Source organism: Ambystoma mexicanum, chromosome 10 (assembly GCF_040938575.1).
Source record: "Ambystoma mexicanum isolate Mex_15411 chromosome 10, UKY_AmexF1_1, whole genome shotgun sequence".
In the NCBI taxonomy this organism is placed as follows: domain Eukaryota; kingdom Metazoa; phylum Chordata; class Amphibia; order Caudata; family Ambystomatidae; genus Ambystoma; species Ambystoma mexicanum.
In genome coordinates, this window is record NC_090932.1 from 1,678,062,003 (window position 1) to 1,678,076,158 (window position 14,156).

General features: G+C 46.7%; 1 protein-coding gene across 2 annotated transcripts in view; it reads right to left on the reverse strand.

Moving 5' to 3' along the window:
- SCARB1 (scavenger receptor class B member 1) overlaps nucleotides 1-14,156 on the reverse strand; it is a 790,530-nt gene that overhangs the window by 228,292 nt on the left and 548,082 nt on the right. For both annotated transcript variants that reach the window (XM_069620116.1, XM_069620115.1), the window contains exon 8: nucleotides 9,132-9,250. In XM_069620116.1, the coding sequence (XP_069476217.1) occupies nucleotides 9,132-9,250 (119 nt within the window). The remainder of the gene's footprint in view (nucleotides 1-9,131; nucleotides 9,251-14,156) is intronic.

Below are 14,156 nucleotides of genomic sequence, written 5' to 3' on the forward strand. Positions count from 1 at the left end.
GCTTTTGGGGGAGCCAAGTGAGCACCTGGGATCCCTGTCAGGAGAGCATTTCCCCCTATCGAAGTGCAAGACCACAAAGCCCTGCACCACGGTCCGTAGGTCCTGCGGCGGGATGAATGGTTTGATTTTTCAAAGGGCAGAGATTCTGAGCCATGCGTTTTGGGCCTTCTTGGCAATGTTTTTCTGGAAGGACAGGCTGCTGTCCATGGTGAAGCCTAAGGTTTGTGCAGCGTTTGAGAGTTGTGGATCAACTCCTTCTAGGCGCACATCATTGAGCCATTGTTGGACAAGTTGTTTTTTAGGGGGGATCGATGAGGATGAATTCAGTCTTGGATGGTTTTAGTTTGAGGTAGGCAGTCGACATACAGGACTGGATGATGGCTAGGTAATTGCAGAGACGAATGATGTCCTGTGTGCTATTTACTCTCATGTACAACTGAGTATCATCTGTGTAGTGGTGGATGGCTGCATTGGGATTTTTGTGGAGGGTGCCCTCGGAAAGAGCAGACTGCTCAGAAATAACACATGCAGCCCAAGGTTTGATGTTACTGCTTGACAGAGCTGGCTCAGAGAGACCCCAGGAAGATTTATTTTAGGACAGGAGGCGCTGTCAGAGGGTGGGATTGACCGTAGGAATTCGGATGGTCGTGGCCAGTCAATGGGTGAGTAAATAACCAAACAGTATGAAGCTGTGTCCCCTCCTCACATGCCATCTCCCTCATAGATGTAACCCAATGCAATAGTTTCAGCTTATAGGTGGCACTTATAAAATCATATGTTGGCTATATCGCGCAATGCCCATTAGCAATGTAAGACCACTTTATGTAACATTATCCATGACGTTATCCAATATGTTTGGTCATGTACACCCACAGAATACATAACTGGCAGACAAAACATGGCCAACCATTCTATTGTCTACATCATTCCAAGATGGCCACTAAGTTACAAAATAAAAACTTGCCATTCCTTTTAGGAAACGTATCATGCTGCAGACAATGCTACACGATGTTGAAACAGGTTTTTTTGAAACCCCAACTCTCAAGCTGTTCACCCTGTTGGAGGGTGCGGTGGCTGGGGAAGAGATCAGCATGTTTTCATGGATGTTGGCAGGGGGGGTGCAATGGCATTTAGGCAGGAAGCAGTCCCTGCACACTAGCTCAGTCAGCAGCAGCTGTTGCCCCACCAGCACAGACCTTGGGCAACCACACAGGCTGCCCCGGTCTACCACCAGCCCTGACTAAAGAAGTGGCCAAAAGGCTCTGCTCTATACCGTTGAGACATACTATGCACTGAACCAGCAGCAAACCAACACGACAATTGTCAAATTTCATGGCATTCAGAGTCGGCAGAAAGTAGAAAGCTATTAAATATTGGCAGAGAGGAGCTGAAAAGACCTCCACATACTCCTCTCTTGCTTTTGACAGCAAATACAGCACTGTGTAAGCCCAAATAAAGATGGCAGTTGCCAGGTCAATGTTGGCCACCAAACCAATAATATTTTCTTAGGGAAATATGAAGACAAGGTGACGGAAAACGTGGGCCATGTTGTAAAGGCTAGTATACAAGGACCCCAAGCTCAGAGTGCAGAAATCTAGGGACCCCAAAGCTCAGAGTGCAGACATCTAGGGACCCCAAGCTCAGAGTGCAGAAATCTAGGATTGAGCTCAAAAGAACATCTCAGTATTTGGAAAACAAGGCTTTGGACGAAATGAGCATGGCTTCCATCCTACTTCCCAACTCTGGCACAAGTGAATGATGTATGGGGTGCCCCCATAAACAAGGAAGAGCAAGGGAAGTATCCCTGAACTATGTGGTCAAGTGTGGGGGACAGGGCATGGAGAGAATGTGGTTTCAGATCCAGCCCCCTTCTCCCAACATCTGGAGCAAGAGCTGAAAGCCATACACAAGGAGATTCCAGCAAGTGCATACTCTTAAAAGAAAGCAGAACCAGTGAAAAAACGAGAAGTGGGAGAGGAAACTATGCAATGGAGAGCAGACTTCACTAGCACTCTGGACTCTCAGCCATAACTAGGGACTCTGGACCAACACTCAGGACAGAAGTAAGTTTAAGACGCCTCAAGAAGACGCCCTACTGTTGAACAAGGTGAAGAAATGCCAACAGCCAAAGCATCAGCAGCACGCTGCCAGTGCAACAGCAATCAGGAGGAGACCAGGACAATCTTTACTGCTGCGCCCCAAATAAAAGAAAACTAGGGGGCATTGGTGCTCTGGTGACTAGGTACCCACTGGATAAATAAGTGTGGGACCAACCGCCCCACTCCCCCCTCCCCCCAATAAACAGGAAAATATTACCTTCAGCAGCACTCTGGTGTGTTTTTAACTAATTCTTGTAACATCTCACGATAAACCTATTTGAGCGTGGATTTGAACCGTTGACCTCAGAACGAGACTTTGCCACTAAGCTAAAGCACCCCTTGAAATGCGCTATCAACCCTGTGGAGAGCGGAGTGAACTGGCAAACTCACCCCGGCATTATTCATGGCATATGTACCAATGCTCATTTATCCCACTGAGGAGCACGTGGCACAGCAGAGCCCGACCAAACAAATACTCTTTCTCTGGTGGGGAGAGGGATTAAAATGGTGCATTTCACAATGCACCTTTTGTTAAAAATTGGGCCAAAGGTGATGGCATTCATAATCTGCCCAGCATTGCAACGTGAGAAAATCCGAAAGATGTCGGATCGGCAAAGGTTCTCCAGAGCATTTTCCAAGGGCCCCCCCCTCAGGTTAGGGGCCATGCCAATCCTCGCCACCCCTCAGTTTAGGGGCCATGCCAATCCTCGCACCCCTCAGTTTAGGGGCCATGCCAATCCTCGCCACCCATCAGTTTAGGGGCAATGCCAATCCTCGCATCCCTCAGTTTAGGGGCCATGCCAATCCTCGCCACCCCTCAATTTAGGGGCCATGCCAATCCTCGCCACCCCTCACTTTAGGGGCCATGCCAATCCTCGCACCCCTCAGTTTAGGGGCCATGCCAATCCTCGCACCCCTCAGTTTAGGGGCCATGCCAAGCCTCGCCACCCCTCAGTTTAGGGGCCATGCCAAGCCTCGCCACCCCTCAGTTTAGGGGCCATGCCAATCCTCGCCACCCCTCAGTTTAGGGGCCATGCCAAGCCTCGCCACCCCTCAGTTTAGGGGCCATGCCAATCCTCGCCACCCCTCAGTTTAGGGGCCATGCCAATCCTCGCCACCCCTCCGTTTAGGGGCCATGCCAATCCTCGCCAGTGGCACATGGAGCAGAATGAAGGTTGTGCCTGCAGAGTGTGAACCGTCAGCAGAGATTTCTTCAAGGAATTCAAGCTAAATGAAGCCAAAAGGAGCCCACACACAGACATGTGGCCCCCGGGGTCTTCACACACCAGAGGGTCACCAGCACTCACGCATCCCGGCACGACATGGCCATGACTGAAGTCCGCCATTTAACCAGAAATTCTAAAGTTGGCTCCCCTGTCTGGTGGAAAAGTGGGACAATTGGTTGAGATCCTGTGATACTGTTGCAGTTGGCGACACCATAACCAGGGTTACAAGGCAAAGGCCAGCCTTTGGGCGGCCACCTGGAAGATAGGTGATGTGTAGCTCTTAACCGGCATCAGTGTGCTACTGTTGGACTACCAAGATCCCACCAAAAGTAGCAGAGGACTTTTTTGCAAGTTTTATACCCGTGTAGTTTATTACATTTTTGAAATACATATCCTTACACCCAAGGCTCGAGTAGCTGAAAGCGGTACTAAAATTCACATAGAAACCAGGCCACCTTGCAGGTAAGTGCCTCAGGCCGGGCCGGCATAAGGCGTGGTTGAGTTCTGTCCAAAACTAGAGATCCAAAAATGGCAAGACCATTAAAGCAGCCCACCCCCACCCCCTGCCCCTCAAAAGAACAGTAAACTATTGAAAGATATTCCCTGGGACTCTATGCCCCTGAGAAAAGAAAAAGAGCTGCAGGATAGCTCAAGGGAAACTCTGTCGCCTTGGGAACAGGACAATAGCATGTCATCTTTGATCGAGGACTTCTAAGCGCTACACAAATCATAAATGATATAACACCTGCACCCAAACCAACTGCACCCCCTAGGACTGTGTCCCTCCCAGAGAAGAGCGCATGTGTGGCTGTGTTTCACGGTGTGCAGTCATAAAATCGAATAAATAATGTCAAATCACAAAAAATTCGAAACAATAATGTCGAAAAAAATGTCAATTTTTTTTTTTATTTATATTTTTTTGGGTTCCGCATGTAAAAAAAAGGTAAAAAAATACAAAAAATTTAAAAAAGGGGGTTGGGGGGAACCCCCCCATTTCGAATAAAAAACGTAATAAAAAAGAAATTCGACTTTTTTTTCAACATTATTTTTTCGATTTTTTGACTTTCGACATTATTGTATTCGATTTTATGACTATAAACCGTTTTTGACACCAACAGTTCGATTTCGCTAGTATGTGATACATGTAGGACACCTTCACTTTCTCTGTAGTGCAATTCCCTGCTCTCTGGAAATGGACATACAACCTGAAAAGACCCTTGAACGTCATCTGCACATGTATGCAGATGACGTCATCCAAGATAGACTGCCTACGCGCTCGCAACGCAGCGTAGCTGTCCAGTGGATTCTCCAGAAATTAGCCTCGAGAACTAAAACGATAAGGCTTGGCTCAAGCAGGGGGAGAAAAAGAACTGGCCATGATTAAGGTATACAGGAAACCTACCGGAGTAGTGCAGGAACACGTATGTGGGAGTTCATGTATTTGGCAAACAATCGGATACTGACAGATATTCGCATGATGAACAATAACACCCAAATCTAGTGACAAAAAATAAATTAGATCTGGCGTATGGGGTGCTTTTTTGATCGCAACTTATCTTGGCATATAGATTAAAACTACTCCCAATTGAGACTTGTGGCGTCAAAGCTTGTCCCTTCGTGAATTTGAAATGGTTCAACGAAGCAGCAAGTCCAGTGATTCGAAATTGAGGGGAGCTGGGAGCTCTTTAGCTCCTGCTTGTAGCCCGGGAGAGCGGGGTCAGCTTGACACAAACAGCTGCCAGGAGCTACTTCTGGCTCCCCGGGGAAACTGATGCCGAACAAACACACCTGTGTGAATTAATCCTGTGCATTTGGGACAATCTAGAAGTCGGTTTTAGGACCTATCTATACCACATGTAACGCGCAAGGGGTCATGAATAAGGGACACAATGATATGTTTGCATCTTATGTGGGAGTTAGATCTGGAAACAGCTCCTGGTTTCCCAGTGGTGGCTCCTGGTGCCTGGCCAATGCCGTAGACCCAGGAGCTGCCTTTTGCTCCTGGAATTTTCCTTACCATCCATGAAGTCGCATTTTGAGGCTCACATTGGGCCTCCCTCCACCCATTCCAGTGCAGCCGATCAGAAGAGAATTTGCCCTAAAGTCACTGCTTACTTGTGCAATGCAAAAGAAACTTTTTTTAAGTTTTCTTCCATAAACTTAAATATCCAGCAGTTACTATACTCCCCTCCTTCAAACATCTGGTTGAACAATGGCACTGCAAGATGCCAACATCCTTTATTAAGGAATGAAGCCATTTCATGGAAAATATTGATTTTGTTGAACTTGAGCACAAGAATATGGCGGAATTTAGGAAAGATGTATTCAGTAACATCCATGCATGGGATGAGAGGAACAATGTGGATTATCGCCCTAATAAATCAAGTCTTAGAGAAGACCAGAAGGTTTATTCTACAGATAATGAAGTCCAGGTGCACTCTTCTAAATTTCAGAGCATCTGGTTTGTAAGAATTTGGATGAGATTACATTTTAATACATTGCCTATAAACGAGGCTTTGGGGAGCCTGGCCAAGAATCTATGGCATGAAACATATATGGAGATTATGCAAATGCCCCCGTTATAAGCATAATCTCTAAGATGTGTTCATGGAGTGATAGGCCGGACCACGTGCGCGTTTTGGGCCTTTTGGACATGACGCGATTGTCAAATTTTAAAGAGTTTCGGAGGAGACGAGTAGAAGGAAGGCAAATGTTGCTTGTTCCATCTACGGTTATCTACACAAAAGTAACATCTCTATAGAAAGCTTGATGTGTTGGAATTCCCTATAGAAATAACAGGTATAGAAGCGCTGCTGAGGCCTTTAACATCTCTGCATTGGGAGATATTCTTCATATATTATATGTGGAGAGATCTCTTTGAACTTCTTTCAATGGGTATCGAGTATAAGGTTTTAGGTAAACCATATAACTGCCAATTTAAAAACAGCATTTTAACCAAAAAAGAAAAAGCAAGCTACGAGGGGGTTCTGCTAATTTCGAGGCTATGTTTGCAGGCTGAGGCTCCACAAACACCAAAACCTCCTGGAGCGGGGTATTGGCGTTCTAATAATGCCTGGGCATTATTAACATAGCGCACATGCAGCACTGTATATGTGTACAAGAGGCGGCGCTGTGCCGAAGACCCACGCGTGCACGCAGCCACTGCACCAGACGCAAAAGCCTTTGTGGTGGCCCGATGTGTGAGTGAGAGCCAAGGCAGACAAGAGCCAGGGCCGGGCACCGCTGCTGGGCAGGACATCAAAGCATGCACACAACTAGAGTCAAAAAAGGGAAACATACCAAGAGGACCGGCCCCCCCTGCCCAGGGGCGGAGCCAGCCTCAAAATGTTAGGCGGGCTACATGGCAGTTTTGAAAACGGTTGGTGAGACGGTATATTCAACCTATGGCGCTACTGACCCCCTCCCTAACCCCTACCCAAGCCCAGGAGGCTGAGTAGATATCCCGCCTTCCTTTGGCCCATTAGATCCATCTTCCAACCTAACTCCCCAGAGGCGCAGCCATGACTCTGTAACAAGTGGGGCCTGGAGCTAATGTAGCTGGTCCCACACTAAGAAGAGCCCGCAGAAGGAAGGGCACGTGTTCTGCCCCCAGCCAATGCACAGGAGTGACAGTAGTGAGGGAGGGAAAACCATTCAAGGGGGGGTAGGGGGGGATGTCCCTTTGAGAAAAGTTTTTAATTAATGGGTTAAAACAGTGCATTTTACAGTGCATTTGCTGTGATAAATTAGGTAGAAAGTCAGTTTATAATCGGTTTTTCAGGGGAGACATAAAATGGCCATTAGATGCCAAGACACCAACAGTGCACAGGAACATTTTCAAACACATTTTCATAATGCCTTTGCCCGCTATATGCCAGGACTCTAAAAGTGTAGAAAGCATGTTATATCGATTGTGCTCGCACATGTGCATTCTGGTGCATTCTGGTGCACCTACATATGCCACTATCCCCACATAGGAAAATACTCCTGTTTGCTTTGTCCATCATGCCAGTAACGATACTATAACGAGGCATGTTTATGCTGGCGCTGCCAATACATGCCACTATCCCCATGTAACATACTCCTGTTGGCTTTTCCTTAAAGCCAGTGAAAAAAAGCCATGCCACAGTATGAAAATATATCTTGCTGGCTACACAAATCCCCCACCCCCATATAAGAACACACATCCTGTTCTATCTGCTCCCTAACGGTAGTAAAAAATGTCATGGCACAGTAAAAGAACATTGCCTGCATGAATGCCCTCACCCCAATGTAAGAATACTTATGTTGCCTTTGGCCATAACACCAGTAATAAACTGCAATGCCACAGTAAGAAAACATGCTCTTCCTGGCTAGCTGGTAAGATAGCTCAGCAGGCGCAGTGCATATTGCTGTAATCCGAGTGATTCGCAGGTTCCAATCCTGGCAAGGCCAACTCTGCCTTTCATACTTCAAAGTGACCTCCCTGACCTATGGACCTTGTACTATTATGTTCCTTTTGTACTTCTCTCTTACTCTGTACTGTTTTCCCTGCTCACCAAGTTGCACCAGCGCCGCGATACTTAGGGGTTTTGACAGCGTCAATAAATGCAATAAATAAATAAATAAAGCTCATTAAATGAGTGCAGACTTCGGCTGGGTGATACATTTATGTAAATATGTATTCTGTGCAGCACTTTGGCGAAAGCGCTATATAAATAACATATCATTACACAAATCCCCCCATATAAGAACATTTATGTTGCACTCATGTTATACCCCCCCCCCCAAGTAAGAATATGTATGTTGCCTTTGACCTAAACACTAGTTAAATAAAAAGCCAAATCAAAATAAGGAAACATGCCCTCAGCATGTAAGACCACTCATCATGTTGCCTTTGACCTTAATGCGAGTAGAACATTCCATGCCACAGTAGGACCCAGCCAGGCCAGCCCCTCTGTAGTATTTCCCCCCACCCCCACTCCAACCCTACCATCACATAAAAGCACTCAAGTTGGCTTTCCTTTGCCCAAAAACGGCAGTAAACCATGCCATGCTCATGTCAAAAAAATGGTCATGCTCTAATGCCCCTCCCCGGTCCCCACATGCATGCACACGGATACACAGGGATATGGGCACAATCAGAAACATGCACCCACACAGCTGATCTGTCAATCACAGGAGCACGCAGAACATGTCGACTGTGCGCTCATCAAGACGCGCAGGCATTCATTCATTCATTCATTCAGCGGTGTGCACTTTCAGACACCTAGCAAACAAACATACTCCCACGTACACACTCCCTTGTGTGCATGCATGCACACATCACATACCCCGAATGCATTAGTTCATGGTAATTATTGAAAGCATGGGCCAGTAAAAGCTGAGCCAGCAGTTACGCCTTTAGCGGCAACATGTGGGAGGGCGGGGGCTGGGGGGGTCTACTGATATCCACATAGCAGGCCTTTGGCCTCTGCCTCCATGTTCACTTCAATCACAGTTTCCTCACCTCAGAGAGAGGTTTATTAAATACACTGCTCTCCGAGGTGAGAAATGGGACAGGTTCTTGCCAGCTGAGCGGGGGCTGGGCGTAACAGCAGAGTGATGCCTGCTGTGTCAAAGTGCGGAGGGGGGGGGCTTTAGCCCTCCCAAGCCCATGCCGCCACTGCCCACCCAAACAAAATCTGTGCACTCTATTGCTCATGTAAAACAAGCACTTACCTGGTGTGCGTTAAAGGATTACAGCCCACCTGTCTGGAAAGAAAAGGCCCCTCCCCCACATCCCTCCCCCCCCCCCCCCAAGGCAAAAAGGAAGCGAAACACTTACCGGGTGCAGGTCGATAAACATCGAGTGCTCCGATTCGCTGGGCTCCAGGCCATTCACAGATTGCCCGAAAACGGGGTCCGCCATGTAGAAGTGGGGCAACGACATGAACACGGGGGCATCTGGGGAGAAAGACCAGGGCGGTTAAAAACCAGGCTATTATTAAGCAAACGGTCACAATCGGGTTTCTATTGGATGTGTTTCTATAGCGCCTTATGCCAAGGCGCTTTACTAATATTAGTGAATTGGTGCAATAAAGGACCAGTTGAGAATGAATAGCAGAACAGAAATAAAAAAGAAATGTAGAAACCAAAAGACAGCTGAAGAGTCGCATCACAAAAAACCAAACCACCGCAAAGGGAGGGCGGCGCGGGGGGGGGTGGGGGTGGGTGGACTCAGATCTTGCCCAAGCACCAGCCCTGGCACAGCAGCTCCAGCTGGAAGCCCCAGGCGCAGGAGGCGGCACCATCTTCAGAAGGATCTGGAAGCAAAGCAAACAATAGAGCGGGTCCTCCAATAAAAGGAAGAGTACCCACGCTTCTATCCAAGCTAGGATCTTTCATTAAACTGACCAAGCTTCTATCCAAGCTAGGATCTTTTATTAAACCAAGCTTCTAGCCAAGCTAGGATCTTTCATTAAACTGACCAAGCTTCTATCCAAGCTAGGATCTTTCATTAAACTGACCAAGCTTCTATCCAAGCTAGGATCTTTTATTAAACCAAGCTTCTAGCCAAGCTAGGATCTTTCATTAAACTGACCAAGCTTCTATCCAAGCTAGGATCCTTCATTAAACTAACCAAGCTTCTATCCAAGCTAGGATCTTTCATTAAACTAACCAAGCTTCTAGCCAAGCTAGGATCTTTCATTAAACTAACCAAGCTTCTATCCAAGCTAGGATCTTTCATTAAACTAACAAAGCTTCTAGCCAAGCTAGGATCTTTAATTAAACTAACAGAAATGCAGAGAACTAATACAAATACTACGGACCCTCCCCTGTAGAGGAAAGCAGAGAGAACCCAGATTTTAAGAAGGAAGGCGCGCTCTGGGTCTGTAGACAGGGTGGGTGCTCAGCAGCAAAATGGCAAAGCTGTTGAACCTGTTTTTTAAAAGGGAGGAGGACAACAAGTCACCAGGGTCCTTTTAGGCATACGAGGGAGGATAGGGAAACTTGTCCTTCTGGGCTCCTAAGTGTCTAGCCAGGTTTCTAGGTGCTGTACTGCAGTTGAGCAAGTGTCCGATCACGCTTTCCCAACAACTTGTTGGCATCGAGAGCATTGGTCCAAGTGGATCAAGTCGGACTTCGATAGGGATCGAATTGATGGCTTCCAACTGGTTGAGTCGGGTCGAAACAATGCTTCTGTTGGATCAAGTCCTCGGTCGAGACACAAGTCGATTCCTTCCACGGAGCACAGACAATAGTCAAGTTGAGACGATCATCCTCAGTGGGTCGAGTCAGTATCAAGACGGCTCAAAAAGAAGGTAAGCCGTTTTAAGTACTTGGAGTGTCAAAGGATGGTTACCAGTCAAATGGTCGAAAACATTTGGTCGACAGACAATTTGGTCGACACCATTTGGTCGAATGCCAAATGGTTGAATTTTTTTTTTTTTTTTTTTTTACCCATTTTTTGTTTTTTTTTGGGGGGGTCCCCCCCCCCCCCCCAACACCCTTTTTTTTCTTTTTTATTTTTTTTCCCCACACGAAAACCCACAAAACACATATATATAAAAAAAAAAAAAAATTCGACCATTTGGCATTCGACCAAATGGTGTCGACCAAATTGCAGTCGACCAGTTTGTTGTCGACCAGTTGACTGGACACCTCAAAGGATGCAATGCAGGTCCTATAGCAGCTCAAAGTGAGCCGAGCGGGCTCGAAAAGTGTATTGAACCGTCAGAGAAAGCCTGCGTTCCATACCGTCTGACGGCCGGCTCCCTCGCCACCATCTTCCCCCACCCTCCATCCCCGTTTATTTTTATTCCCCCCCAGCTTACATACCTTGTTTTGGGTGCGGCGGCACTTGCTGTCGCAGAAACACCTTCTGCTCTGCCCCCAACGGCAGCCATGGAAAAGGAGGAGGGGCTCCGTACAGAGCCCCGCCTTCTCTTTGCATGGCAGCCATCTCTGTAAAGTATTTTCCTTCGTTCAACGGGAAGCGCACGTCATCCTGTTGAACGAAGGAAAATCTTCTTGCACCCTGGGTTACTGCTTTGACAACCTGAGGTGCTAAGAGCCTTAATCGCCCGTTCCAGGGGCTGGAACGGGAGTTAATGGCTGAGAGCCCTCAGGCCGATAACTTGAGCTGCCGGGCCGTCAATCTCCTGTTCCAAGGGCTGGAACAGGGGTCAACACCATAGAAATGCCTTTGACTGCTTTCTGGGCTTTGCATTAACTGGGAGACCCAGTCCAGTTTCTCAGGCCTTGGCAGCCCGTTCACCTGCCTTTCTCAACCAGTAAAGTTGGTACTGAACCCTTGCAGGGTTCGGTCACCTCCACTAAGCAGGTCCTGGATACCAGTGCTCACAGTTGCAGTAAGCATTGCTCAGTCAGCTTGTCAACTATGGGGGGGGGGTTCCCCTCTTATGGAGGCAAAATGGCACAGCTGATTGTCCATAGAAAGCCTGTTAAGGGTCCAATCGAGGCTGCTGCAACAAATGTCCATTGACTTCCGACGTCACTTCTAGAGAGCTTTTTCTGCAGAAAGTCAGGGGGAGGGAGCAGGGTGTTTGGGAATGAAAGCAAAATCCAAGATGGCAGGACCCCTCTGGACTAAAACCCTCCCCCAGGCTACTCCAAATCCACCCCCTTCTTTGGTCTGCTTATGTCAAAAGGACTCCAGTAAACTGCACCCTGGTGAGAGTTACCCATTGTAATGACAGGACTACCTTTGAAGTCCTAGCTACAAGCTGAAACCCCACAGAGTCTTCCTGTTCCCTGGAGGAAGAGCCAAGCCTTCAGAGGGGACCAAAGGGAGGGCTTACTGTGTGGGTTCCACATGGCTGCTGTGGGTACAGCCAGCTCAGGCGGCATTACAAACACTAGGCCCCGCCATGAACGAGTCACTGTTCACCAAGCGGGCAACACAATCACATAGCCTGTGGCTCTAGAATAGTATAAACCCAGTAGCCACGATGGCAGAACTAGACATGGTTTATACTGAGTGGTTATCCACTGCAACCAGGTTTCTGGGGCACAGAGTTTATTTTGAACCAGAGGTTCATACAGAGGGGAGAAGAGTTGTTATTTCCCGCGTTTTAAACGTATTGTGTTTTAATTGTGTTCAACTTTTAAATGTATTAATTCCTGCCATCTTACTTATCGCTGTGACTGCTTACCTGTAGTATTCTTGAGAATGCACTTGATATTAGGACCTGTTTTAGCAAGTTTGAATCTGCTTTAACTTTGCCTGCTGACAAGACTTCTGTTGCCTTATTCAAAACTGCACTAGCCATCTACCTTGCAGTTCTAGGCCCCATTTCCCATCGAGCAGGTGCATCAGCGCCAGCGCGTCTGGGAGGTGCCAGCCAGCGCTGGTCTGTGCAAGACACGTTACGTGTCGCTGTATTCTATTTTTGTTTTGCTAACTTACAACGACCCATATTCTCATTACACTCAATGTATATGTAAGATGCTTGATCAGCTAGAGACTTTGGAAGTAAAGAAAGTTAGGGAAAGAGAAAATAACCAAAAATTGTTTATCTCACATCTGGGCTCTTTGACGCAGGAAAAGAGGAAAGCTGAGCGTCTATGGATAAAAAACCAAATCCCAAGATAGTAAGGAAAAGTGGAAAGTTATTGAGAAGAATTATCCGATGGAAATACTCCATACAAATCTCCAACTCCGTAAACACTAAGAAACTATTTGATATTGTTAGGACACTGGAAAACCCCAAAGTACAGATAAAAACGTTTGTCACAAACAATCAAGAATGCGAGGCATTGCAAAAATAATTTGCTGATAAAAAGCACAACGCAGCAATGTTGGCACCAAAGAGACCAATGATAGTTTAACTACTCAGAATTCCACCTCTCAATGTCAAACTCATGTAAATCCCTTATTTCCATTTGAAGCTATTACAGTGGACTATCTCATAAAAAGTCTTAAAGAAATGCGACATACCTCCTCCCAAACAGATATTCTTCCAGCAAAAATTGTCTTAGATCACCTTGACATCTTTGCGTATTTCCTAACCCGTTTTATAAATGCTTGTTTCTCTTACAATGATGTGCCAGACTCCAAAAAATGTAACCATTAATCCTTGATTGAAAATAACCTAACCTGGATCCGCCAATATACTCCCAACTCAGACCTATAACTGATGTTCCACTTATGTTGAATCTAGTAGATAAAGTAGCTGCTATTCAATTTCAAAAGCACCTAGAGGAGTCAGACATACCCCATCAACGTCACTCAGGGTTTAGAAGCTCTCATAGGACAGAAACCGTGATGTTGGACTTACGAACAGAAATGTTAAATATTATTGATGAAAGTAGATCTGGGCTGCTGATGCTCTTGGACCTCCCAGCAGCCTCTGATCTCGTAGATCATATTAAACTTCTACAGCGAATCCAGGACATAGGCAACTGCTCCATTAACACAGTTGAGTGGTTCCAGGCGTTTTAGTAATAGATCATTGAAGATTGTTTGGGGAAACTCTCCTTCACGCTCAGAACCGATCACATGTGGTGTCCCTCAGGGAGCATGCTTTTCCCCGGCCCTCTTTAATATTTCCAGCCGTCCACTATGTGATCTCTTGGGTTCTACTGGGCTATACTTCACCAACTATGCTGACGACACTCAGCTAGTATTTAAGCTGAGTGGAGACCACAGCAAAGACTCTGACCGTATGTCGGTTTATGACAAAATACGAACTTGGATGACTGGTATTGGGATGTGTCTCAATAGTGAGAAGACTGAGCTTCTTAGCTTTGGCTCATCTCAAGCTAGGGAAAAACTAGGAACCACCTATGCTAATGTTTGTATTGAACGGTGAGTAAGGTGAAAACACTTGGAGTGAGGCATCTCTTA